This window comes from Pholis gunnellus (assembly GCF_910591455.1).
Source record: "Pholis gunnellus genome assembly, chromosome: 3".
Classification (NCBI taxonomy): Eukaryota; Metazoa; Chordata; class Actinopteri; order Perciformes; family Pholidae; genus Pholis; species Pholis gunnellus.
Genome location: NC_136529.1, coordinates 4,087,294 through 4,110,779, shown reverse-complemented (window position 1 = coordinate 4,110,779; position 23,486 = coordinate 4,087,294). Strand labels below are relative to the sequence as shown.

At 45.6% G+C, this 23,486-nt stretch overlaps 1 protein-coding gene across 1 annotated transcript; it reads right to left on the bottom strand.

The window, feature by feature from the left end:
* Window positions 1-369: 369 nt before the first annotated feature.
* LOC306693915 (constitutive coactivator of PPAR-gamma-like protein 1) lies at window positions 370-22,869 on the bottom strand. The gene is given in 18 exon segments (XM_079156590.1): window positions 370-1,875; window positions 6,109-6,205; window positions 6,287-6,434; window positions 6,546-6,729; window positions 8,937-9,146; window positions 10,385-10,499; window positions 10,627-10,876; window positions 11,329-11,500; window positions 11,705-11,905; window positions 11,980-12,049; window positions 12,925-13,090; window positions 13,092-13,149; window positions 13,237-13,325; window positions 14,360-14,450; window positions 17,569-17,697; window positions 20,611-20,693; window positions 20,788-21,034; window positions 22,154-22,869. Coding segments are annotated over 18 exon segments (3,099 nt in total). The 5' UTR covers window positions 22,628-22,869; the 3' UTR covers window positions 370-1,560.
* Between the last annotated feature and the right edge of the window lie 617 nt (window positions 22,870-23,486).

The following is a 23,486-nucleotide window of genomic DNA, read 5'->3' as shown; positions in this document are numbered from 1 at the left end:
TTTGATTTTTTTTCTCAATTAACTAATTGATTAGTCAAAGAAGAAGTGTGTGGATAGATTGTTCTCAGATATGTATTGCTGCAGGTCAAAGTTCACCCACACACACACGTCACTTTCTGACAACTCTTCTAATGCGGTGGAAAAGAAGATAGTTGGGATCGTTTTATCAACTGTTATCAGTAAAATCATTCATCACAGTGGATGTATTCTATCTTCTTCTGCCTGAACTGGTTAAGATCAGAGGATCAGCTTTCCACAAGGAAAAAAAAACCAACCTTACGAGCCATCAATTTGTATTTTGGCCCGTTTTGCATTTGGAGCAGATTTGCTCACTCTTAAAAAATGAATGCGGCGATTTAAATATGCAGAGAGTCAAGTCGGCGAGCGAGGGGAAAGGTGAAATATTAATGGCTACATGCTGTTGCAGTGTGATGAGGGATAAATAAACAAGCAACAACTTGTCCTAAAAGAATAGAGTTTTATTAAGCGTTGTAGCCAAGTAGCATTCAAACACACCGCGCCACAATCAACCCATCGATAATCAATCGGACCCGACAGCAGTTCATTCTTGTGACGATCCACGAGTTAGGAAGAAACCCATCGACTTACATAGAAGGTAACCTATTTAAAATCTGGCATGGGAGGGAGGGAGGGAGGGAGGGGGCATCTCTGAGATCACTAATGAAAGATGCAAAGTCAAAATGTTAAATGATGATTCTGGTGCAGAAGTGTGAAAACAACACTGAAGTCAATCTCATAAAGGATTACTGGTTCGACGGCTTGGGTCTGAATTAGAAGCACGAGTGGTGATCTTCATCAAAAGCCTTTCATGAGATTCTTTTTGGGTGTTTTTCTTCTCAAATATTTGACTGATGCAGAAAAACGACAACAGAGAACAACATCGTGTGAACACGCTACTTTCAAGTGGGTAGATAACTTCAAGGTCAGAACAAATCAAACGTGTTTTTTTTTTTTTACCGTTTACATCTCCGGTGTCAGCCAGCCGTTAGTTTGCTAATGGAGACACGGTGCTGTGTGAAGATAGAAGAAACAGGACGACATGCATAATAACGACACACCTCTGGCATTGTGAACCATGCATTGTGATAATCAAAGGAACCAAGTTGAGTGTCTTGTTCATCGGATTTTTAGGGTCTAGAAATGTTGCTGAATGACTGAAATTACACGGAGCTCATCCGAGCTACTGGACCGAGTTGCTTCGATTGGACCCGAACACAACACAAAATTGATAACGGATACTACGGCGACGTGGCGCCATGTAGAGTATCAACCTAGAAGAACTAAAATATTTCCAAATGAAAGCTTCTTTAATATTATAGTGAAAAGGAAAAGCATCGTTGTCGCAAACATGTAATGATCTCGGTGATGGAGTGACCAACTCCGTAAAACTAGCCGTGTGCCACATATCTCATGTGTTTTACTGAGCATTTCATCATTCGTTCTGACAGGAAAAGGTACATTGCCTGGAGGCTTTCGAAATGTGCAGATATCCTAATCCTGTTCCACCTTTCATCCTTCACCCTCTCTAGAAAAATAGGCTTACTCTTCTGTTTTTAAGATGGCGGCCTCCAGACCTTCGTCTTTGCGGCGGCCGCCGTCTACGTTTAGTGCATTTAAGTGAGGATTAGTATTGTGCGTCTTGGAGTCACTGCTAAAGGCACTTTCAGGTTGGATGAGGGCCCCGCGTTCCTCTCCGTCTCCGTTCAGCCGGTCTGGCTCGTCGTCGTCCTCCACACCGTTCTCCGTTGTCGAGCCGCCGCACGGCGCTGGGGAGGATGTCCTCTCCTCTAGCTTCTTTGGCTCCTTCACCGCATCGTGTCCGCACATAGGAGCAGGCTTATGAGCAGGCTTACTCTGTGGGACAAAGGCGGAAGGATTTTAAAACTGATGCCAAAGACAGTCGGGCTGTAACAGCGACTGCGAGGGTTCTTCTTTAAATCATGTGCAACGTGGAGAAAATCCAGATGTGGGCTGAAAGTCCTGGTGACAAACAAGACGTTAATTATGAGTCAAATAAAAGGGTGTTAAACAGAACAAAGACCGGCTGAGGGGCCGTTTAGTTCCCACGCGTCCTATGCTGAATGCTCAAACAATGGTTATGGGTTCTGTCGTTGCCCTGTGATTAAACAGTGAAAAGAGCAACAGCTGTATTTTGATCTTTGTGAAGCACATGCAGTCCATGTTGAGACCAAATCATATGATTATCTCACATTCCTAAAAAAAGCAAAGGGTACTAGAGGTCATTTCCCCAGTTGTTGAGGAATATACTGTATGTGTCACCTATCTCTGAATAAATCCATTCAATTTAAAACTGCACAGACGTTACGCTTAACGCCGTGGGTCGGAATCAAATAGTTTGTTTCCTGCTATATTGTTGCTTTGAATTTCTAACACACACACACACACACACACACACACACACACACACACACACACACACACACACACACACACACACACACACACACACACACACACACACACACACACACACACACACACACACACACGGTACGAGGCTCACCGAACAATACGTTTAAATAACACTAGAAGCTTAAAATGTAGGAAATATAATGTTCTCTCGGTGGAGCCACTGCGCTCAACCTGGCAACCCACCCAACGTAACAGACGTGCTGTCTGACACGCCCACCACGGAAGAACAACAATTCTACACACTATGCTAAGCTAGCTTAGCAGGAAAACCAACAGCGGCACACGCGCTACAAACTCTCCCCGGTAGCTACTCCCTACCGATTCAAACCGGGCTAAAGGTACATTCATAGCCGTGGATATGAGCCCCTGCTCTGTAGACGGAAACCAGGCTGTACGAACATGCTTATTGCTATTGAGCCCTGTGACACTACTCATTCACCAGCCCATTTCTCCAGACCATAACTCCTGCTTTGTAAAAGAAAACAAAATCCCAAATAGAGAATCAAATGTTGGTGCTCCCGCTGTTGCTCTGACAACAGACGGCCGGACGTCACGGACTAAACAAAGCAAACTGACTGTAACGACACAAACAGGCCGATGTCTTAATCCAGCATCTCAGAAAGCAGCAGCAGTGCAGCGGATCTCCGGCCTCCTCCAGAGACCAGAGAGTGTGACCTTGTTTCACAGAAGCACAACAGCAGACCACGTGTTAAAGACAAAACAGGAGTTGCTGCAGCTTCCTGTGCACAAATTCCCCTCCAATTATTCAAAGTAAAGAAAGAACATACTTTATGATGGCATTTCTGCTTTCTTGCTGTGTTGAAGCGTACCTAACCGTGGCACCACGGTATCGTATTGAACCGTTACACCCCTACTATACACACGTTTACAAACTCACGCAACTTGTGCGGTATAATGCAAGTCATTTATCCAGTCGTATGCTCTCTGCTTCCCAAACAGGCACAACTTTACTAAAACATTACTATTTAAAACACTCGGGAGATGCAGAAGTGTTTGAAAGGCGAGAAGTTTTCTTCAGGAATTCAAGGTAACACGGGGCGAGTGATTGAGAACTGGTCATTTTGTGGGTGAAGTATTCCTTTAACGCAGGGGTCCCCAAACTTTTTCCTGTGAGGGCCACATCACTGAACATATCGTTTGACCTAGGGCCCGATTATGGGGGTGGGGGGGGGGGGGGGGGGGGGGGGGGGGTGCTACTCGCAGGTAAGCGACTGTTGCATCGTGCGCGCGGATCGGGGCGGAACACCGCCGTGCGCGATACAGAGAGCAGGGGAATTGAAAATGCGCGACCATGTATTGACAGACATGACATGCCGGCGTGTAAATAAATTAAGCACAAGTACTCGTCCTTCAAGCTCCCGTCTCTCGGCTCTTCTACTTCTTCTACTTCTACAGGGTGCGCGCATGACAGCTCTCATCTTGTTCGCCCCCTGGTGGTTGGCTGATTCAGGAAGTGTTTGATTTGATATGTAGCAGAGCACGTATTTTAAACGTTAATATCGCAGAAGATCATGCTCATTTAATCGTGGCAGCCAAAATCGTCATCGCGATTAAAATTCGATTAATTGTGCAGACTGAAAAAAAATCATAATGCGTCTCTGGTATTGTTCAGGGGGCCGGGCCAAATGTGGAGGCGGGCCGCATCCGGCCCGCGGGCCGTAGTTTGGCGACCACTGCTTTAACGTGACTTGTTGAGGGTCACTGAGCCCCCTCCGGTCCAGCAGGGCCTAAACAAGTCTGCCCTTCAAACCAATTTGGTCCAGAGCACAACTTTAGGTGAGACTGCTTTGACATTAGAAATGGACATTGATGAGAACTCCTAAAGATTTCAGACACTTACGTGAGCCTTTCACACATGAACATCAACAGCGTCTATGGATTCCATATTTGCAGAGTGAGGTTATTCATTTAGAACGTCAGAGGTCTTCAATTGTCTGATTGCGGTTTCATGTTTTTTAGACTGCGGTGGTTGCACATCCATGTGTGTGTGATGGCTTTGTTCAGACTAGACAGGGCCGTTACAGAAAGAGCCACGATGCTCGAGTGATATTTGGGAGAACTGAACAGAGCTAAGTAGTGATATCAAGGAAAAAGACGTGTTCTAAGGTCACTAACAGGCGCAAAGGAAGCCAACAATGCGACACTATTACTCCTGCCTATTTCATGACGTTCCACAGGGCACAAGCATAGAATGACAACACATTTCGTGCTGTCATATGAAATATGAGGAGGTCGTGCCGGGCTGATGATTAGTGTAGTTAAAAATCAATCTAAACAACTTTAAATCAGCTCATCTACTGCATTTCCTGGTTTGTTGTATATTGAATGTTGCATTTAAAAGCGTAATAATTGATTTCGTTGATTCAAAGTTATGTAAAAGTGCTTATTCATTAATGCACTTACCATCTCAGGCTTATTTGTGACTGTATGCACATGGTCCTCTTGTGGTTGCAGTGATAACAATTTATATATTTTTTTTAAAACTTGTTTTATTGACTGTTTTATACCGTCATTGACTGCTGACCCGTCACTCCTCTTCACCGGCCATTAGGGGCTACAAGGTATCAACAACTGCTTCAGTAGCAAAAATAATTTCCGGTCATCGACTAGGCGGAAAACCAAGAGGCAACCTCCGGGTCTGAAGAGTGAAGCCAATGTTGAAGTGCCTTAAAGCTGCATTCTCTCTAATGTCCATCAGGGGGCGACTCCTCTGGTTGTATAGAAGTCTATGAGAAAATGACTCTACTTCTCTCTTGATTTATTACCTCAGTAAACATTGTAAACATGAGTTTATGGTCTCAATAGCAAATCATCTTCAATACAGCATGATGTTCATTTAGAGTCAAATAGAGCATAAAGCAGGGTGTCCTTTAGGGCGGGGCTACTTGTGATAACAGGTCTCTACCACGGGGTTGTCTGGTGTGGGAGTTGTCTGTGTTTTTGTCTTACAACTTTAACCCTTTGACAGTGTGGTTTTAAAATTGGCCAAAAGTTAAATTGGCGATGGCCAAAATGCCAAACTTGAAGCTTCAAATTTATAGTCCACAAACCAATGGGCAAAGTCACGGCGACTGTGTCCACTTCTTATATACAGTCTATACTAGAAACAAGCCATACCCAAGTCTAGCTCAAAAACTGATTTTGGTCTCATTTTGACCCGGAGCATCTGCAGATGTATTCCACCCCCCGTATGTTATGATCCACTAAAGTCAGGCACAATGCGAGATGAATAAATCTTTGTGGTATTCGCCACAAGTGAGAATAAACTCTTCTTTGTTTGGGAGGTGAGAGACACACCTGGTGGAGATCTACAGAGTGCTCTTTTCTGGAGACTGGCATGTTAAGTTGCCGTCACATTTATGTAAAGAAGTGCGTCTCTGAAAGGGGCTTAATTTAGTGTTGATGGGAAAACATCAGCTGCTAGTAGACAAGCATGAAGCCAAATCGGTCTTCGTAATGATGCAACAAGAAAACTCTTTTGAAACCATGGACCCATCTCTCTGCTTAATGAACAAACAATCTACACCAAACTGAAACTCAATGCATCTAGTGACAAGCTGTGAAATTCATAAAGACAGAATGACAAAAGGGAAAACGGACAGTCCCGATCTGTGTGACTCAACCCTCACTCACCAGATAAGCTATCTGACTCCTGAAGACCCGAGCGTGGTACCTGCCTCCCCGACCGAACGTCCTGATGACGGGCGTGGAAATCACTCCTCTGGGACGACTGCAGGAGACAGAAACGGGACTACATGGTTTACAAAAAAAAATCGTCACAAAGTACGTCTCGCCTTCTTTCTGTGCCTACCCTCTGTTTGGTCCACCGACAGACACCACCTGAACAGGGAAGCCTCCTCTTCCTCGGGGGCGTCGACTTCCAGCCCACTGGCCCACCACAGTGCCGGCTATCTCCAGCTTCCCACCCTGCGATGACATTTCTTCGAGTCCTTCGAGTCCTTGTAGGAGGGAGGAAAAAAACAATAATTCTGAGCAGGTGTGTCAGCTGCTGCGACATTCTCACCGGTTTAGTTCACGTCTCGGTACCTGGCCTAGCTCACTGTACTCACCAGGCACTACTCTGCCTCTCCCCTGAGGGGGCGGCGGGTAGAAGGAGCCCGCGAGGGGGTAGAAAGGCATCCCGTGAGGTGGAGGAGGCGGTGGGGGGAACGGAGGAGGATGAGGTGGCCGAGTGAAGTTGAGACCTTCCAGGATGCTCTGACGCATCTTCTCCACTTTGGCAGCCAGCATAACCTGAAGGGAAACAAACCAACACTTTTTAATCTCTCCTGTCAACATTTGGATGACTTCAGATACCCAGAAATTACGGCCATTAACAAGCGAGAATTCATTATTGTTGTGCCCAGTTTTCTTGCTTCATGCTTCTCCAACATATAACCCAGTGGCTTCCACACCAAAAACCAAGTTTGTAAAAATGGAGGCAACCTGTTGTGTTGGCGGCAGGTTTCATTTTCACCTTTATCGTTGCACAACCACGTTTTTCAAATACATTTTTTTGGCCAGTTTGAGCATCGCAAGTTGAGTGCCATGTAGTTCCATTCAAGCGGCCACCTCCGGTGCTGACGAGTGAAGCCAAAGCGGAAGTGCCAAAAACTGCAGCCGACCCCAAAAGTGACTGAATAGGCTCGTTGGAGATGATGCTGCGGCTCTCAGAGGTTAACAGCTGTTTTACTTGTACTGGTACTTGTTGTGCTGGTGTAAAGAGGATTCATGAGCTCGGTGACGACTGGAGCTCAGCAGAAAGAGTGGACGCACAGTGTGTATCATTGAGGCGTAACAAACGTTTGGAACGCATAAAACGTTTGGAACGCTGGCGGTTTGAATACGACCTTCCATTATTAACTTCATCAGCTGGCAATCTTCTTCCTCACCTTTTTGCTGGCACGTTTCCAAACAAGAAAACAAGTCGTATTTTCACATTTTGACTCTCCGACTTGTTTTCGTGTTTCTGCCTCTTTGGATTTAATCCAACAAACAAAGTATCAAAAAGTAGCTGCTTTAGGAAAAGCTCTGTTTTGTCTTTTAACTTTCTGGCTCAGTAACTCCTTGTGTACCACTATAGTACCTGTACAGAAGCAAATATCTGACCTTTTTCTTTCTTTTTTTTTCAATATATATTATATTTTGTGTTTGTTTATGCAAGCATTAGCATCATGACTAACGCTTGCTAACACCACCAAACATAGGGTTCATCCCAAGTCTCTTAATTGCATCCCCGTTTCCCTCACTTGCGTCCTTTCCTTGCATCCTAGTCCCTCCCACCAGGGATGCATGGAGAGACGCAAGGAAACCATGCGAGAAGAGAAGAAACGAGGAAATATGTTTTAAGACAAATGAGACGTCCTTTCCTCTGAAGTGTCTCGTGAAGCGACGTCTGTTTCTGATCACAGCTGGATCAGATCGTTAGTCGGCTTTAACAGCTGGAGAGACTTGTGAGAAGTTTGTGTCTGTTCACATGATCACTGTACTTAATAATAATAACTAATAATAATAACGAATAAAGACACGGATATCACTGCCAGAGTAGAGGTGTTTTATCTTTATGTAGTCTGTTACCTCTTTAACAAACTGCGCTGAGTATTTATACAGTCTGTGGTATTTATACTGTGGTCTGTGTTCGGTTTATAAGCGCAGGACCGATTTCTACCGAATTGTTCTTATTCATGAATTATTTGTTTCCATAATAAAAGTTATTAAGGGAAATATCACATCATGAAAAGACAAATCTTTCTAACAAGTGAAGAAAGTTGTTTGTGGTCCTTCTGTTCAGTCTACAATGAACATCTATTTAAACCAGACGGTGAATCAGAAAACGAATCAAATATAAAATTAGAGTTTAATCTCTGATCTTTCTTCACTCTGTATGAAACACAGCGATATTGACAATATTCAGATCAGTCCTATCGGCTGCATCGTCCAATCAAATAATAAGGGTGTGTCGGCCCTTACAACACTTCCTGGAAGGCTGCTCTCGTGCGTCCTCGCTCCTCAGAAAAGAAATAAGAGCTTTGGGACGCAGTCAAGATGGCGGCACAGAACAACTTCCGCTTCACGCGAGGAGCGAGGAAATGACAAATAAGAGACTTGGGATGTACCCACAGATGTTTGTTTCTGGCAGCTGGTACTAGCATTAGCATGATTGTCATGACTAACGCTAACTAACGCAAGCATTTATTTGTGTTCCTGGCTTTCGTGTAGCACTGGATTTGTTTTCTGATTGCTAGCAAAAAGCTAGCGGTAGCAACATGGTTAACCTCAGCAGCCTGGCTAATGTCCAATGCAAGAAACAGCCGTGAGAAACCCAATCTGAACTAGAAACCCAGACCTCAGTGCTGTGATAAAGGCAGTTTGACTGTGGCTGTGTCGACACGGTGCCCTCACACCCAGGCCTTTGGTCGGAGCACGTTTTGCTGATTTGTGGGCGGTGTGGATGAAGTTACCTGACCATCACAGAGGTCAATGAGCTGGGCCTTCTCCCGGTTGGCCCTGATGAGTTTACTCTGCAGCAGCTTGCCATCAAAGTACATCCAGGGACAGCAGTGCTCCCAAATAATAGGCTGTCCGCACGCGTCGTTGGCGAACAGGGCCATGTCCACTCCGCTCATGAACAGAGCGGCCAGCTGCACTCCTCGAGGGTCCAGGTTGTCGATCTGGAGAGGAGAAACATCCACATGTGAACTTTCCAGATGAAAGGGGAAAAAATAAACCCAGTATGTTCCTCTAACAGCCCAACTGAGCATTCACATTGACAGAGTGCAAAGCAAAGCACAGAGCAAGCGAAAGCAGCGGTGCACAACCTGGACGCTCTGGCACAGCGTAGAGCAGACGCGCCGACAGAGATGCACACAGACAGACCACAGGGACCAAAGCGCACGACTCGTGTGGATGGTTTACATTAACAAGAGGGCCAAATAGAAGGGAGCTCTGTCTGAGACATGGGAGTTGATGAACCATCCACACGTGACACGAGAACCCCTCCGAGTCACTCGGAGCATCTCTTTAGCAAAAAAAGCTACGGCTTCAGGAACAACGTGCTCGAACAAAACTTTGTTTTGCCCGCGGAGGTTGTTTATAGTCTGCAGAATATGAGGAGTGTCCAGAGAAACGGAACAAATGAACTCCAACAGAAGTCGGACAATTCTCCAAATGAGGCCGTGGTTACGTTTGTGTGTTCAACGCAACTTTTGAGATCCGATGTGCCGGATTGGACCGCAGCTGTTTTCACATGTGTGAAATGAGACCTGCCTGATCAGAGGCTGAAAGGAGCGGCTGTAAAACGGTGGATAAACACACTTCATTTCCTATGAATTTAATGAATTTTCATATTATTTTAGATATTTCTATTCTTTCCTGCAGTATTGATTGAAGAATCACCGCTAACAAAGTTCTGCTAATTTAGTGATAAACACATTTCCCTACTGATGCTTCATGCTAAAATACCACATTATTTTGTAATTCTAAAGCTTTTACTTTGAAGAAACAAAAATCTGGAAATGTTGCGTCATCATCAGCGGTAACTTAGCAGGTCTCAGCTGTGCTTCAGCCTTGGTTCTGGGGGGGGGGATATTGTAGACCTACGTTTGATAAACTGTCTGGATTGTGGCCACATGCTGTCCACACCTCACTGAGATCAGAACTCAAAGACTGCCAGGCCAGGCCATGTGGTCTGGGTGATCGGATGGTTCAGACTTGACAGGTAAAAGGTTCCTGGTGTGATCGGATGACAAAAGACAAGTGGAACCACGGCCTACCCGACAGCTACAGCTGTTAAATACATACAGACCAATTAGAAGCCGTTGACGGGACAGCTTATTACGGACAGGACGTTCATGACGCTGCTGCGTGCGTTTCTCAGACACTCCCCATACAATAAACGCTACACAATCACCTTCAGGTCCTGCAGCTGGTCAGGCTCATAAAGTTTAGGAGAAAGTGCTTGGGCTAGGAAAGCGTCAAGTTCGTTACGACGCAAAATTCGTACTCCTGGCCAATGTAACATAAACCTGAAGCAAAACACAGAAGGTTAACAGCATTACAAATACCAAAGGACTGTCTTCAGAACGCCTCGCTCCCTTCCATATTACTTCACACCGGAACAGTGAAACAGATGCACTTGGTCCGTCTACTCACCGCAGCACACAGCAGAGCACCAAGAGGGGCGTGGGGACGCTGGCGGGGTTCAGCATGGCCGGCGTGTCGGAGCGCATGCAGGCCAGGAAGGCTCTCATCCTGCGGTTCTTGTCCTCCACGGCCTTCCCCAACCACAGCTTCTTGAGGTTGGGACAGGTCCACTCCCTGAAGGGCAGCGCCTCCACCAGCTCTGGAGTGTGGGGAGACTTGCCTTTGTAGGCCGCCCACTCTTTGACCATGACATGTGTATCTGGGGGGATAACAAGAGATCAGGCAGGAACGCTCCATTATGGCAAAAGTCATTATCACTGTTATTACGGTCAATGTTAAGATCAGGATCTTTGGAAACATAATGTATAAGTTATTATACATAAAAATATAGAATTTGAACAATGGATCTTCTTGAAATTACTTTAAATATAATAATTATATTAATATAAAAAAAATTAGAGCTGCACTAAAAAGTCAATTAATCAATCAACATCAAATCAAATAGAAACAACTTTCAGAATGAATTGATGAGCGTATGTCGAGCTGAAATGAGGATGTGCTGCTTGTTGTTGGTTTATATGATTGTAAACTGAATATCTTGGCTTGATGACTGTTGGTCACATGATTTGAAGTCATAGTTTGGAAATGATGACAGACAATGTTTCCATAATAGAAATACAGGCCCAGAAACCTCCATGCTGCCGGACTCACATTCGGGGGGGCAGTGGTTCCTCATGGCGAGCCTCTCGGCCTTCTTCCTGGCCTCGGCCAGGCTGAAGAGCACCCCGTAAACATACTGGCGGATGGGCCGAAACAGCTGCACCGCTGAAGGCAGGTCTTTGTTGGCATCATCTTCGATGGTGACAGACAGCTTGATCTCTCCCTGCAAAGAAACGCCGTTACCTAAACGCTGCACAGTGTCTGCGTACGCGTAGCACCAATTTGACTAGAAAAGGTCAATACTTTCTCTGGTTGCCTGTTCCTTTAGTTTACTACAAAGAGATCAGTGTTACAAAATATAAGCTTACGTGCAGCTTCAAACCCAAAACATGAATCAGAGTGAGACCTGAGTCTGACCCCCCCTGACCTTGGTCAGAGCGTGGTAGATGTAGGGGTACATGAGGCCCTTCTGGTGTCTGTGCTCGGCCACCCGCAGGACCTCGGGGGCCACGGCGGGGAGGGCCGGGATGGTGACGTCCATGTGGTTCCTGGTGGGCATGGAGAGCAGCGAGGGGATCTGGGCTCTCAGGCCATGGAGACCCGCGGCGGGGGTCACGCAGAGGTCGGCCTGAGGACAGAGGGGACACAGTGATGTCACCTCAGTCGCCTGGTGACACTTGTAATCAGTCACGCTCCACTCACGTTAGTCAGGTCCCCCGGGTCTCCCTCTGGTCCGTTTGTCTCCCAGCCTCCCCTATGGTCACTGACATGACTGAAGACACAGCAAACGTGATCAGTACCACTGTTTCATATCAACAGAAAAGATTAGACAGTCTTTCATTTGAAAACAACAGCTGTTCTGTAGAGATCTACCTTTGTCTACAATCTAAAAAGACAAGAGAACATCCACTCATTATGACATCTAAGCAGGCAGGGACATGGTTCCAACATCCTAAACACAGGTGGGTAAACGCACCAGCCTCCACCCCATCAAGCTCTGAGCAGGAGATGTTTAGTGCAGTGTCGGGGTTAACAACCTGTTATGGATTTCAAATGTTGTGTTGCACATTATTTCAGATGAGGACGGGAGGAGAGAAATCGCAACGAAAAAGAAAATAAAAGAGCATTTAGAAGACTACACGCTTGAAAAGTAAAAACTAAATCTGGAGGTGTGGAGTTAGAAAGAAGTGAGTTTACCAGACCTCTGCTGCAGGCTACATTAGCTGCTACTAGCATAAAGGTGTGACAGATGTTTGACAGACATGTGACAGAGTGATTGCATCCAAAGTTACAAACTAAATGTGCTTCACGTAAGTGGTATTTGTGGAGGTGAGCCCCTCCTCCTGTCCAGTAAGAGCACTCCTATTGGCTGCAGAGGGAGAATATTCATAACGCAAGGTGAAATATCCACTACGCGTTTGGTCTGAACAGGACGGGTCCATTGTTATATCATTATGTGTCTTCCCAGTGGTGTTCCTTATGTATTCAAATGGAAACATTAGCGTTCTGTGTGAAAGTACTCATGACAAACAATAGAAGAATGTTTGACGTGGGAATGAATCGCACAAAAAAAACACGGGCAGTGTGTGAAGCCTTAAAAGCTGAAGAGTTTCAGCAACAGAGAGGAAAGTGTTGCGTCACACTCACTTTGTGCCCGAGCTCTCCTCCTCCTCGTCCTCCTCCTCGGAGAACGAGGAGGCGTTGAAGAGAGTGGTGTGGTCGTGGGGGTTGATGGGAGACGACCGCTCATACAGCGGCGTGTGCTTCCCTTCGGGAGGAATGTCGCCGAAGCCGTTCCGCCGCGGGGGGGGGGCCCTTCTCCACAGGGTCCGGAGCCAGGCCGCGCTCCACCACAGGGTCCGGGTGCTGGACCTGAAATGTGGAGCAACACTCTCTCGTGAAGCCGGACCACCTGCGGGATCGTAATGGCTGAGCTCAGAGTGTGTTTCACAGTCTTACCCCGGGTTTCACGGGCGGAGGCGCGTGTGGAATGGGGAGCATTTTAGGAAGAGGCCCTGCAGCGGAGACTCCCATTGGTTGAGGTCCGACTGTGACACAGGCACACAGGAAACATGTCAGCATACAGACTCTACAGGAAAAGGACCTTTCTGGAGTTTTTTTTATTTAAATAAATATAATTTACACACAACATATTTTAAATAGCCCAATGTTAAATCTGTAAATCTGATAATGCAATTTACATAAAAACTATCTTGATACGGATGCTTTCGATCTGTTTTACTGGACACATAATAAGGTACGAGGACTGAAACCTGCTGTTAAACGGGAATCGGTTCTAAACGATTAAAGACCTGAGTACTGATAAGCTCTGATGATATCTTTTTATTCATTAGTAGTTAACAGGTCCTCTGCTCTGTGTCGGGGCTGAGCTCCTCCAAATACAAACACGCACAAGAACAGATGAGCATCAATAATAGTGTTGATGGATCAACGATAGTGAGCTGGAAGCTTTCTTGTGACTTATCCGTCGTTATATACACAGAGCTGACACGCGCAAGCAATACATCATTCTGTAGTTTCACCAACACAACACTGGAGTCAGTCTACATATAAACCGCTCATTATGGTGACATGAGATGAACAACATGAATCTTTAATGAGCTGCTGAAACGTAAAACATCTTTACTCACAGTAGAATGTTAGAACATGTAATTAAATCATCACGACTTAAATGTGTAAAAAGAACACCAGGCCTGGTGTGAAATGAGTCTTACTGATCTGCAGTCAGTTTCACACAGACTACAGTGCAGACAGCCTGTGTCTCTACCTCTGGTGGGAAACGTGTTGTTCAGTGTTCCTGCTGCAGCGTGGACACTTTACTGAAAAAATAAATTAAATAAATAAGTCGCAGCTTTTTGCGATCTGAAAATTGCGCTCCGTCCCATCCCGATGTTTGAACGGGATTAAGCTGTTCACGGAGGCCCTTTTGTATCGGGATGACCAGCAGGTATCCGATGTATCATTCATCCAACTCCTGTATTAGCCAGGTCAACAAAGACCAACTCTGACAGCTACTCTGCATAAAAACAAACCCCTGCAACATCATTAGACAGAAACCCACCTAGCTGTGGAGGGAGGTGGGGGGGGCTGCTGGCCACAGAGTAGTACTCCACTGCCTTGTTGAAGCGGAGGACTTTGTCATCGGTGCACGACTGAAAGAAAAACAGCTCAGATGAACACACGCAGCAGCTGGAGGACACCACAGAAGAAGAAAACCTCTCCTTTAACGACTACTTCAGAAGGTGTAATGTGCGGCCACATGCTCTAAAGAGATCTCTACTACCGAGTCCATACCATCGAAAATAACCGTTATAAAAAGATAAAAATAAAAAAACCAACTACTAGGTAACAGCTGGTAAAGAATTCACAATACTGTGTTTAATGTGACAAGAACCGGAGGCTGTAGGTTTGGTGTAAATATTAATATATATGTATAATATGTTTAATGATAAAATAACTATATCTTTGTTCCGTCAGGAGACTACTCTGCCATAGAGCGATATGGACAGAATCTAATATGATGCTATAAATCACGATATAGCATGTTTAATGCAATAAATAGTCTTTATGAAATAACCTCATGGTTTTGTACACTCGTGTGTGAATTCAATTCTTGCTAAACAAAAAGTATCTCATCATTTCATTAGGAACTTGAGTGTTTGTGATTATCAACGGACCCCGTCCCTCTGCGTCTTCGTGCTCTCATGTTGGACTGAGGACAGACTGGACGCTGCAGAGACTCACCATCGTTCCAGTGGTAGAACAGGACCGGAGGCTAGCAGTACACATCTCTAAAGTCAACACTGTAATCGCTTCACATTCTGGTGATAATGTTTGTTCACTGTTTGAATGTCAACAACACACACTGCACATTTAACTTATGGACAGAGTTGCTATTTTCTGTTTCTGTCCATTCAAATCCTCTTTTTTTGGTTTTGGATGGCTTAGAAAGCAGAAGTGCTCTGAATCAGAATCAGAATCAGAATCAGAACCGTTTATTGCCATGGTATGTTGAACATACAAGGAATTTGACATGACGGGAAGGTGCTTAACATTTAACAATCAACAACAACAATCAGTGCAAGTAGAAACTAAATAATATTAATATTGGGATATAAAATAAAGTAAGATATAAAATAAAGTGAAACATAGAATAAGGATGAAATATAAAATAAAGTGCACAAACGAACCGATAACAGGACTATAAACAACGAACAGATAACAGGACTAAACGAGTAAGATGTGTAGTGTAAAAGTGTCGAGTGAAATACGGATCGAAGGGATGCAGGGGAGTGACCGGTAGGAATTTTTCCTGGGGATGACAGTCAGTCCCGGGCTCTGTTAATGAGCCCGACTGTGGAAGGGAAGAAGCTGTTCATGTGTCGGGAGGTCTTGGTCCTGATGGACCTCAGCCTCCTGCCAGATGGGAGTGGCACAAACAGTTTTTGTCCAGGGTGAGAGGGGTCGGCTACAATCTTTCTTGCTCGCTTCAGGGTCCTTGAAGCGAACAAGTCCTGGAGGGACGACAGATTGTAGCCAATCACCTTCTCAGCAGAGTGGATGATGCGCTGCAGTCTGCCCTTGTCCTTGGCTGTGGCCGCAGCGTACCAGACCGTGATGGAGGAGCAGAGGATGGACTCAATGATGGCTGTGTAGAAGTGCACCATCAATGTCTTTGGCAGGTTGAATTTCTTCAGCTGCCTCAGGAAGTACATCCTCTGCTGAGCCCTCTTGGTGATGGAGCTGATGTTCAGCTCCCACTTGAGGTCCTGGGATATGATGGAGCCCAGGAAGCGGAAGGACTTCACCGCGTCGACGGGGGAGTCACACAGGGTGATGGGGGCTGGTGAGGCTACGTTCTTCCGGAAATCCACAACCATCTCCACTGTCTTTAGAGCGTTGAGCTCCAAGTTATTCAGACCGCACCAGGTCACCAGATGATCAGTCTCCCACCTGTAGGCGGACTCATCCCCACCAGAGATGAGTCCAATGAGGGTGGTGTCATCCGCGAACTTAAGGAGCTTGACGGACTGGTGACTGGAGGTACAGCTGTTGGTAAACAGGGAGAAGAGCAGAGGGGAAAGAACGCAACCTTGGGGGGAACCGGTGCTGATGGTCCGGGAGGCTGAGACGTGTTTTCCCAGCTTGACGTGCTGCTTTCTGTCAGACAGGAAGTCTGTGATCCACTTGCAGGTGGAGTCGGGCACGTGCAGCTGGGAGAGCTTGTCATGCAGCAAAGACGGGATGATGGTATTGAAGGCAGAGCTGAAGTCCACAAACAGGATCCTGGCGTAGGTTCCTGGGGAGTCCAGATGCTGGAGGATGAAATGAAGGGCCAAGTTGACTGCGTCGTCTACAGACCTGTTGGCTCTGTAGGCGAACTGCAGGGGGTCCAGGAGTGGGTCGGTGAGGGTTTTTAGGTGGGACAGGACAAGGCGCTCAAAGGACTTCATGACCACAGAGGTCAGGGCGACGGGCCTGTAGTCATTAGGTCCTGTGGTCCTTGGTTTTTTGGGGACGGGGATGATGGTGGAGGCCTTGAAGCAGAATGTTTTATGATCAAATAGAAACTTAGGTTTTTCATACAATTCTTCAACCAAATGACCCTCACACCAGTCGGTACACAACCTTCCCCTGTTCTCATGTCTGCTGGTGATTGACTTTTGCTCCTTCTATTCCAGGGCACACTAATTACATTTACAGGATGTGTTGTCCAAACTGCTTTTAAGACAATGTGCTACGAAAGAGAAAACAAATCGAAGGTGGTTAAAAAACTAAACCGAGAAGAGGAAACGGTGACTGTGGTATAATGCACGATTGTATCCTGAACAGTGCGATCAGAACATTTCTCACTTCAACAATTCACTGAAATGACGGAGGGCGCAAAAATGCTGTTACTGAAAAAAATAAACCTTCTATTGTAGAATTAGTATTTCATACCACACAGTGTATATTATGAAGCAAGAACTAAAGCAAAGGGCAGAACACTTGAGTCACAGGAGCTTTGAAGGATAACAATTAAGTTTCACAGCAGTGCTTTAAAAAACAGAGAAACTATGTCAAATAAAAAAAAGATTTGAATCCAACCTTCTTTTCTTTCTCATTGTGTTACATAATTCTATATTCAGCTCATTAGGATCCTGCTCACAGCTTTGAACCAAAATCCCGTTTGATCGTGAATATTCATTTGACAACAAGTGCGCGATCGGCCCGCATTTTATCCATCCGTCCAAACGCGAGCGCCAACGCCACATCGGCTACCTTTCATACCTGGGAATGCTTGAAGATTTCCTTAGCAACGGCCTCCAGGTCGGCGATGTCCGGGATGTTGCGGACGTAGTCGGCCACAGCCTTGATTACGACATCGCAGGGTGGGAGCACCAGCTGGTGGGCACGCACCTGAGGAACCGTCACAAGTAGACTCAAGTCTTACAGGGAGAACTACAATTAGCTGCAGTTTACATCCATGTCTGTCCAAAATCACGTCATCATATTATCCTATTAAGACATTTGTGTGAAACTGTCGTAATTCGCATATGAATTCTTGAGTTATGGCCAAAAAAAAAAAAAAAAAGAGGGATTCTGCTAGATATTACCAGGCGGCAAGATCCTGTTCTGCCAAGTGAAGCTAATGAGGAAGTGTCTTAAAGCTGCATTCTCTCTAATGTCCATCAGGGGGCGACTCCTCTGATTGCATAGAAGTCTATGAGAAAATGACTCTACTTCTCTCTTGATTTATTACCTCAGTAAACATTGTAAACATGAGTTTATGGTCTCAATCTCTAGTTTCAAGTCTTCTTCAATACAGCATGATGTTCATTTAGTAAATGATGGTCCATTTAGAGTCAAACAGGCCATAAAGCAGGGTACCAAGTGTTGTGCCAGCGAGCCACTTTCCAGATATCACTGAGCATCCAAGTCCACACTTGTCGTCCACACGTGCGTTTGGCCAAATGACAGAAGTTGAACAGCGATAAATTCATTGCCTTGGCCCTTACACACTGAAGGAGATTGATGGGTAAACAACTGTCCAGGTGACAGCAGCTGCAGAACGAGACACTTCATTTCAGTGATATCAAGATGGCAGCAGTTTTGGTTACCAATATTTGCAGTGTCCATGTGATAAAAACTTATTTTTTGTAATGTAAATATGCATTTGTTTGGTTATCTTTTCAAATATATGTATACATATAGTGGTTCTTTTTTTTATTTCATGCTATTTTAAAGATAAAATGCACCATATTTGGGGAGAATTGCATACTACATTTTTTATCTTTATTACTTTCTGAAAGATTGACTGGGTGCCACTGATGGGAGCCAAGAAAAGAGTAGAAAGCAGTGAAGACATGCGAGTAGTCCGTCCTGTTGAGCGTCATGCAGCAGTGGACCCTCAGTATGCAGGGTAGTTAGCCTCAGTCGGGCTGCACACGTGAACCAGATGGCTTTCTGTTTAATCACAGCCAGTCAATGGAAAACTAACAGCTGAACCATTTACACACTGTGTGGCACTGCTGTCATGCAACTGTTTGAGTCAACCATTCACCAACCCATCACTATCCTATTTCTGTATCCTGTATTGCATCGGCCATGCACAAACACTGAGCCAAACCGCTACGTCCTGCTGGAAGCTGGAGGTTAAGCTAACAGCGTTCTCCGTATTTACAACTTCTGGCAATACAGTGGTGCTAAAATTCAGTCTTCTTTTCCAGAAAGATCCTTAACGGTTTCTGTGATTGATTTGCTGTCCAACCTGCAGAGGAGGCAACAAATCACTGTTTTGAAAGCTACACGTATTTCTCAAGTCTTTGTACTCAAGACCGTCAAGTCCCAAGTCAAGGCCGTCAAGTCAAAACAGGCAAGTCCCGAGTCCAGGCTGACATGTCCCAAGTCAAGTCCAAAGGCAAGACTGGCAAGACCCAAGTAAAGTCCCAAGTCCTTTTTTTTGTTTATAGAACAAGTCCTAATGCACTTTTCACCATATGTAATGCCATCAGTGTCTGTCTGGAATTTTGGACCAACACATTTTGCAGACTGCAATTTGTTTATGTTGAAAACCGCATATTTTTTGTATGTGAATCAAATTATCTTTGGTAATGCTCAGTAATATTACATTAGTTCTTTATGCTTCTCTACTGCAACTTCATTGGATGCTAATGGATTTGGTTCAAAGTGGATCTGGGGAATTAAGTGGTGACTTCTGGGAACCTAGCGTTAGCCTCGTGCTTCTTATTAGCCTGCCAATACAAATAATCTGGTTGGTTGGGTTTTCTGTACTTGTTGTGACATTTGTGACGATGTCTTCTGCATTTGCTTGTGTTTTGTCTATTTGTTTTCCTAATTCGTAGTGTGTTGAGCTCTCATGGCCACCGCAAAAAAGCCTATAACCTACACCTTATTTAAGGGTGCTCAATTTGAAGTTTAGAGCACATCTTTGTCTCCACACGGCTCTCAACGAGTTGGGGGTTGAGCTGGTGGCTAGCAGCTAATGGTGCTAGCAGCTAAGGGTGCTTACGGCGCTAACAACGCAAACAACAGCAACAGTGCTGACAGAGCTGCGCAACAACTCCGTGGGTCGGAACAGCTTTATGAGCCGTCATTTGGATGCAGTGGAGAGCGGCAGCCATTAGCTATAGTCTGTACGGCACCCTCACATGCGCCAACAGTCGCAGCTATGTAAACAAAGCACAGAGAACTTCAGATTACAACACACTCAAAGGGAGAGGGACATCATTCTCTGCTCAGATAACATTACTCCACAATATCTTTACATAGACAATGGATGTTTGATGCTATATTACTTCTCTGAATATTGTATATATATATAAATAACCTTTAAATACTGCAGTCAGATGGCATTTTAAGGGAAGAGTATGAGAGTTTGGTGACCTGGACGATGGTGGTGTGGTAGCGACCTGTCAATCACAAGGTAGACCCGCCCTAAAGCATACCCTGCTTTATGGTCTGTTTGACTCTAAATGGACCATCATTTACTAAATGAACATCATGCTGTATTGAAGAAGACTTTAAACTAGAGATTGAGACCATAAACTCATGTTTACAATGTTTACTGATAAACATACATAGACTTCTATACAACCAGAGGAGTCGCCCCCTGATGGACATTAGAGAGAATGCAGCTTTAAAGCACTTCTGCATTGGCTTCACTCTTCAGAACCGGGAGGATGCCGCCTGGCTGAAACACTGTCCCACTGTTACTGTCATTCACTTACAAAGCTCACAGTACAGTACAGTAACACACCAGATGACCAGCCCAGTGATGATGAAGAGAGAAATCCCCATTCAAATCTTTACCTTCAAAGATGCTAATGGATGCTCTGGGCCGAGTAAGCTCCAGTGAAAGGCAGCCAAGTCTTCATCAGGCAGTATGTGATTTCCTAGAAAAAAACATGCAGCAGCATAGTTGTGTTAGTCAGCCTGATTTTAAACTAGCACCTCCATGTATATTCTGTCCAGCAGTGTCACACCAACCTAGAAGCGATGCGAAGAGGACAAAGCGGTTTGGGTTGAGATCGAGCTGTCGGGCCACCTCGTGCATCAGGTACCGGCTGGTGGTGAGGCTCTTGCCGTTGCGGCTCAGCTTGAGGGCGTGGGCGCTAAAGTAGCACGGGATGTTGCACAGGGCGTAGTCCGAGTCGTAGGCTATCAGGCCGTGGAAGCCGCTCTCCCTGCATAAGGCCATCACTTCCAGGTGGTGGTCCTCCATGCTCTGGACAACCTGAGGAGTGGCCACAACAAGAATTGGGCCTGAAGATGATTAAGCCTCAAAATAAAACCTCTTACATAGACGTGGTGTATTAGCCACTTGAGAGAAGGCTACAGGAACAGGACCGCAAACCAGGGGCGGTTTGTGGTTGATGGATACCCAAAAGAAAGAGTCAATTAATAAGATATGCATCTAAAATGTTACCAAAGAACCTGTGCTTAAAACAGCATAATATGAATACTGACAGCAAATATAGAATTTAACACACAACACAATTTAAAACACTTCCGCATTAACAGTCTCAGCTTGTGTAGGTGCGCTACTTTCCGCATGAGTCCTTAGTGTAAACAAAAGTAAGGTTTTGGTGGAGATGCATGCGTTTGGTCAGTAGGGAGACACCCTGTTTATGTCAATGCATCAAGGCTTTTCTCCCTTTTTTCACCATGGAGGCAACAGAGAAAAACAAGGGTTTCTTCAAGAATTGAGGGGTGAGTAGTTGTTCTGCAAACCGTCACATTGTGAGTGAAGTAATGCTTTAATAAGGTCAGTATCGACCCTGTACCAACACGGTAAAACAGGAGCATCCCTGATCTCTTCCTATGCAAACTGTGCAACGGTGTGTGATAACAGCTCTATAATGCTCCGTGCAGAATGAGAGGCAGCGTTACTGTTCTATAGAGGTAATCCACCAAAAATAGAAATTCCTGTATTTTGTAGTGTTCCTGCATAGCTAACATTCAGCAGGGGGGGGTAACATGATTAGGTGGACTTGCTCTTTCTTTCAAACTCCCCTTCTGGCTCTCTGACACTGGTACAGGTCGGTGAGTCAGTAGTTTCCTGGCCTGTGATTAATGATCAAACCCATTACAATGTTGATCCCCTGCACTCACAGTCTGAGGTAAAGTCACTAAATGTATTCAAAAGCAGGCCACCGACTCCACTGCTAACACTTCATAGCTGCACACTGATTCACAGAGCCGGGGCTGGAAACTGCTCTTATCATGGGTGAAGTTGGCACTGATGACATGGTGGGTAAGCTAGCAGGCTAACAAGAAAGCCGGCTAACGTACGCCGGCGGCGGTCCGGAGCGGCTCCGCTCAACAGGCGTCGCCAGGCCGAGTTATCACTCACCCCGACGCGGAACCTGAGGAGCGCCAGTCGGATGCAGTGGGCCATGCAAACGGGAGGAAGGAACCAGACTTTGGGCGGCGGGGTGCCCTTGTTCTGGACGTGGCTGATGATCTGCTGGGCGGTCTGCCTCTCGTTCACCTGCCGCTTGACCCACTCGTGAAGGCGGCCTTTCTCCAGCGCGCCATTGAAGCACACCAGGAGCTCAATGTTGCCGTGGAAGCAGGCCTTGGAGAGGGCGGCCAGGTAGCCCAGCATGTGGTTCCACTGGCCGCCGCTGACCCAGTCAGTGTAGAAGCCTCCGTAGAGCCGGTGGAGGCAGTTCTCGGCGTCCACCAGCAGTCTCAGTGGACTGTGAGGTGGTCTCTGCTGGCCGCCTACAACAACACTCCCGCGGGCAAGCTTCTGGAGCTCCACCGGCACCACAGCACTGGGGCAGTGCTTTTCAATGTACTCTTGGAAACCCTGAACACCCATGCTGAGCGTCTGGTGGAGGAACACCTGGAAGTGAAATACCGGAGGAAATTAAACCGAAGTGGGTTGCAGTCAGTACGCCTCACCCCCCGACAGTGACTGACAGCCGGCTTGCAGCTGCGAATATTGCAGGAGTTGAAATAATTTCGAAAGAAACCAAGTAAGGGTGCTATTTAAGCATCGTCAGTTTTTTTGGGTGAGTTGTTTTGTTTTGGGTCCATGGCTGCTTGCTGCCATGTGTTGGTTCACGGAGCCATGGCAGAGATTGTGAGTCTGTCCGGAGAGAGGAACACATGACGACATGACGTACAGGCACGTACAGAGGCACACGAGGAACACAAGAGAGTTCACTGCTGCGTACTTCCGCAGTCAGTTCATTTCAAGGCAGAAGCCTTCGCTCAAAGCACTGCTTTGTCAGTTAAGAGACAATAATAATTTTCTAGAAAAATAAATCATATTATAATTGTCAATGGATATGACTTTGACGAAGAAAAAATGGTGAGATGTTTTGTTTTCTGATTTATACAACGGCGCTACGCAGACAACTTTAGCTAACTCCCGCTTTTAATTAAATGTTTTTACCATTACACATTCTGTATGATGACTATATGCACACAGTAGCAAGGATCACAAACGTGTACAATATGGACACGCACAAGGCTAAAACAAATAGACTAAAAGAAACAAAGTAGAAGGACACAGCTGGAACTTTTAGGGACATTTTAAATTTTTGATCAAAGTATCACAATAGCTTTTAATTTTTACACCTTTATGACATCACTTGTGGGTGCGGCTATAAATGCTAGGTACTGTAACTATTTAACAACGTTTAAGAAGCCAGCGGAACTGGGGTTTCTAAAGG